Below are 4,174 nucleotides of genomic sequence, written 5' to 3'. Positions count from 1 at the left end.
CGCTCAGTTTTTAGTATGATCATGACGTACAAGAAATTGGGTCGTTACAATTTGGTATCAGAGCAGTTCGTTCCCAGTAGAGCCTGGGGAGTGGACTGACTATGCTTCATTGCATACTCTGTTGTGTGTCTCATGCTTATAGGATATCTCAATGATATGTGTTGCATGATCGTTTCTGTGTTTTTATTTTGGGAATGTTCACACTTAAGTTGAGGTATTGAGACTGATCACCTTAATAACGATTGTTTGGTGTGAACAGGACTACAATGAGACCACAGAGACGGAGTGCGCGAGGAGGAACCCCTAGTGATAACCGAGAGAGAGAACAGGAAACGTTTATGACTACCATGAACGTTGTAGCTGAGGCAGTGCGTGAGGCTGCAGTTGCAACGGCTAGGGCTGTTGACCGTCTTGGAGTGAGAAACAGGAATGAGAATGAGCATGGGGAAGATAGTAGGAATGATGAGAACAACTTAGGGCATCCTGAAAGACCTATGACCCTTGCGACCTTTCTAAAGGTTAACCCGCCTAAGTTTAAAGGTACACTCGTTGCGGCCGATGCTGACAACTGGTTTCGAGGTATCGAACGATCACTGCGAGCGCAACATGTTCCGGAAGGCCAACACGTGGAGTTCGCTACTTATATGCTGGAAGGAGAAGCGGAGCATTGGTGGCAGGGGATACAGCGACTACTGCAACAGAATGAAAATGACATTCCTTGGGATACCTTTAGGGATGAATTTTATAAGAAGTATTTCCCGAGAGCAGCACGTGATGCCAAGGAGATGGAGCTTATGCAGCTGAAACAAGGGGATATGACTATTGCTGAGTATGCCCGTAAATTCGATGACTTGTGTCGTTTCTCCAAGATTTGTCAAGGGAACCCAGCAGACTTTGAGGAATTGAAGTGTTTAAAGTTTGAAGGAGGACTCCGAGAAGAACTAATGAATTCTGTTGTTCCGCTAGAAATACGAAATTTTGCTGAACTAGTGAATAAAAGTAAACTAGTGGAAGAATGTTCAAAGAAGTTGGCGATAGCTCGAGCAAGTCGTAGGGAGGATTTACAAAGAGACTTTGTTCAGAATTTAGCCCCTCAAGGTCGCAACTTTAAAGCCATTGGTCAATTCCAGCATTGGAATGGAAACCTCCGAGCTGTCAGCCTTCTAACTTGCAATAATGGTAGTGACAATAACCGTGACATTCGACAAGGACATGAGAGTCAACCTCACCAAGCTCAGAATGGTGTAATATGCCCAATTTGTGGAAAGAACCATGGTAATAGGCTTTTCCGGGTTAGAACAGGTTTATGTTACTATTGTAATAAGGAAGGACATCGGGCAAGAGACTGTCGGAAAAGAATGGTAGATGAGTCTGCTGGCAACACTATAAAATTTGGATCTATCGCTCGAGGTAAGTTCTATGCTAAGAATTTGCTTAAGTCAGATATCATTGCAACTTTTTACCTACGCCTCAAATTTTGAGGGCAAAATTTTCTTTTAGGAGGGTAGAATGTAACAACCCTAATTTTCGAGTACGTGAGATCTTTTCTAAAGATACGGAGAACTCCGGAGGATCGGTAAAAGGAGAACCTTTGATATATCATCAAGTATCTCAATCCCCATTGTCATTATGTCATCTTTAAGCTAGAACCTTTTCCGAGTCAAGCTCGATAACGCAGTCATGAAGAACATAGTTTTTCAACCGTATCGGTTAGGTATTTTGATCCGATTTTCCGTAAATAGTCTCAGTTTGACGAACCGGACTCGATTCATGAGAAAAGAGAGATAATAGGGTAATATCATCATTATATGAGTATTAGAAGCTTCTTGAATGATATTATAAGGTTACCTGGTCAGTTTTAGTTAAAAACAGAAAATCGGTTTAACCGGGTTCACAATTTACTGGTGCAGCTTAGCACCAGCACTCTCTGATGACTTTAGCAATGCTAAGGCCTCATCATACATGTTTTATTCTCATAATAAATATGTTACTAGTGTCATTTATGCTAGTAGCTCAGAAAATAATTTTTAGAGATGTTTTTACAAGTGTTCTGATACACCTAGTTTTAGTAGTTATACACCAGAGATATTTTAATATTATTTTAATCCACCTCCAAGCCAACCAATCACAACTCACCCTACACCCCCAAAACCCGCAAGGCTGCCTCATTTGCTCATTGTGGCCGAAAATCACCAAGAGAAAAAGGAGAGAAAATTTTTGGTTCATAAATCTTCAAAGCTTGATTTCTTCTGAACTAAAACTCAAATCAAAACTCCGATTTCACCAAAATGATCCTCTCTTCTTCCTCTACATAACCATATAACATATCAAGGCTGGAAATAAGGTGAGATGGCTGTCTCCCTCCCTTTTCAATTCGGTTTTCAAGGAAAACCATGTAAACATGTGTTTTCTTGATGTTTTTCCTTAGAAATCATGCTTAACTCGACTTGAGGGCCAAGAAACGTGAATTTCCAGCAACTCTAAGGTGATATATCTCTTCCTAACATGCTGAGTGAGATTTGGTCAGTTGAGAGTTTTTGGATTTAAAGTTGTTCTTGATGTGATTTAGGAGGAAAAAGTGCTTAAGGACCACCTGAAAGTTTGATTGAATTAGGAGCAGCAAATCAAGGTAGGGTGTCACGAAATTAATCTTGAATATTTGTGTTTGAGATGTGTGAATGTTGTATTATTTGGATGTGCTAAAAATTGGTTGCATATATGAATGATTCTTGGTGAAAATTTGGTGAAATTTTGATGAAATTTGATGAAATTCAAGCTTTAAAGTTCATGTTCTTGGGCAGCTGGGAAAAACGAAACCCTAAGCTTAAATTGAGGTTCAATTTATGTTGAAATCATGTAGAAAAGATGGGGTTTTAGTGGCTGCTAATTTATTATGAATTTTGGTAAAAATCGGTTGCTGAAAAGACTGAAAAACGGGTAAAAACAGAGAAAGAATTTGAAGAATATACGAAGAACATGAAGAACACTTTGAGTGTGGTGAAGAACATTGAAGAACAGGCCTTAGATCTTAAAAAGGGCAAGGAAGTAAAATTTTTGGTGTTTTAGGGGTTGTTTGGTAATTTCTAAAAGTTAGGGTGGTAAAAGTAGAAATATTAAAAGTTACGGATGGTAACAAGTGAATTTTAAAGGTTAAAAGTAAAAGTGAGTTAATTTTCGAAAATTTAATAATAAAATAATAAATAATAATAAAATATTAAATAATAATATTTAATTAAAAATAATATTTTAATAAAAATAATAAAATAATGCAGAAAAGGCAGTTTTCTGTAAAAGCTTTAGAAAGACAACATTAAGTGCAGAATCTCATAATTACCTTCATAAAACACTTAGGGAGTGGTAATAACATGTTAGTGAGGAAAAGATAAAGAAAAGATAAAAGTCAAAGAAAAAGTCTGTAAAGTTTTAATGACAGAAAACAGACAGAGATTAGTGAACGAATTAGGGCAACTTAGATAGTACTTGAGTTGCGACTAGGGTTAGGTATTATATGAAAAGTTAAACTGTTTCAGTATAGACTTAATGAACCTATACTTGGGACAGGCTAACTATTCATACCGAAATTTACATAAGCTTCAACTATATATGTTAAGCAGAGAAAATCAGAGCAGAGTAGGGAAACATAGAGAACAAAATAATCAGAGTTGAGGAAAGAGATAAAAAGAAGAAGAGTAACATATATATAAAGGAAATAGTAATCAGAGAAAAATAAAGAGATACAGAAAACAGAGTAATTAGAGCAGAATAAAGAGATAAAGAGAAAGTTAAGAAAGGTTTAGGAATATGTGTTAAGGATTCAAAGGGAAAGAGGAAATGAAGATTGATTTGTGGATTTGTTGAGGTTGAAAAAGGATAACAAAAAACGATAAAAGGCAGGAATACCCCACGAACTGTTAGTTGTTTAACTACGGGGGACACCCATGAACTGATAATTGGTTGAATTCGGGAAGTACCCACGAACTGAATGATCATTGATCTCGGGAAAACCCATAAATTGTTATTTGTTTTATAAGCGGGAAAAACCCACGGACTGATAATCATTGATTACGGGAATAACCCATGAATCGTTGTATGTTGATCTCGGGTATAACCCACGAACTGAAGATCACTATGTTATTGTGTATTGATCTCGGGGAATAACCCACGAATTGAAGAT

General features: G+C 37.2%; 1 protein-coding gene across 1 annotated transcript; it reads left to right on the top strand.

The window, feature by feature from the left end:
* The first annotated feature begins 266 nt into the window (after window positions 1–266).
* On the top strand, window positions 267–1,481 carry LOC130966227 (uncharacterized). The gene has a single exon (XM_057891013.1). The coding sequence runs from the start codon at window positions 267–269 to the stop codon at window positions 1,479–1,481; it is 1,215 nt and encodes a 404-aa protein (XP_057746996.1).
* Window positions 1,482–4,174: the final 2,693 nt, after the last annotated feature.

This window comes from Arachis stenosperma, chromosome 3 (genome assembly GCF_014773155.1).
Source record: "Arachis stenosperma cultivar V10309 chromosome 3, arast.V10309.gnm1.PFL2, whole genome shotgun sequence".
Classification (NCBI taxonomy): Eukaryota; Viridiplantae; Streptophyta; class Magnoliopsida; order Fabales; family Fabaceae; genus Arachis; species Arachis stenosperma.
Note: the sequence above shows the minus strand (reverse complement) of the source record. Positions and strands in the feature narration are given on the sequence as shown.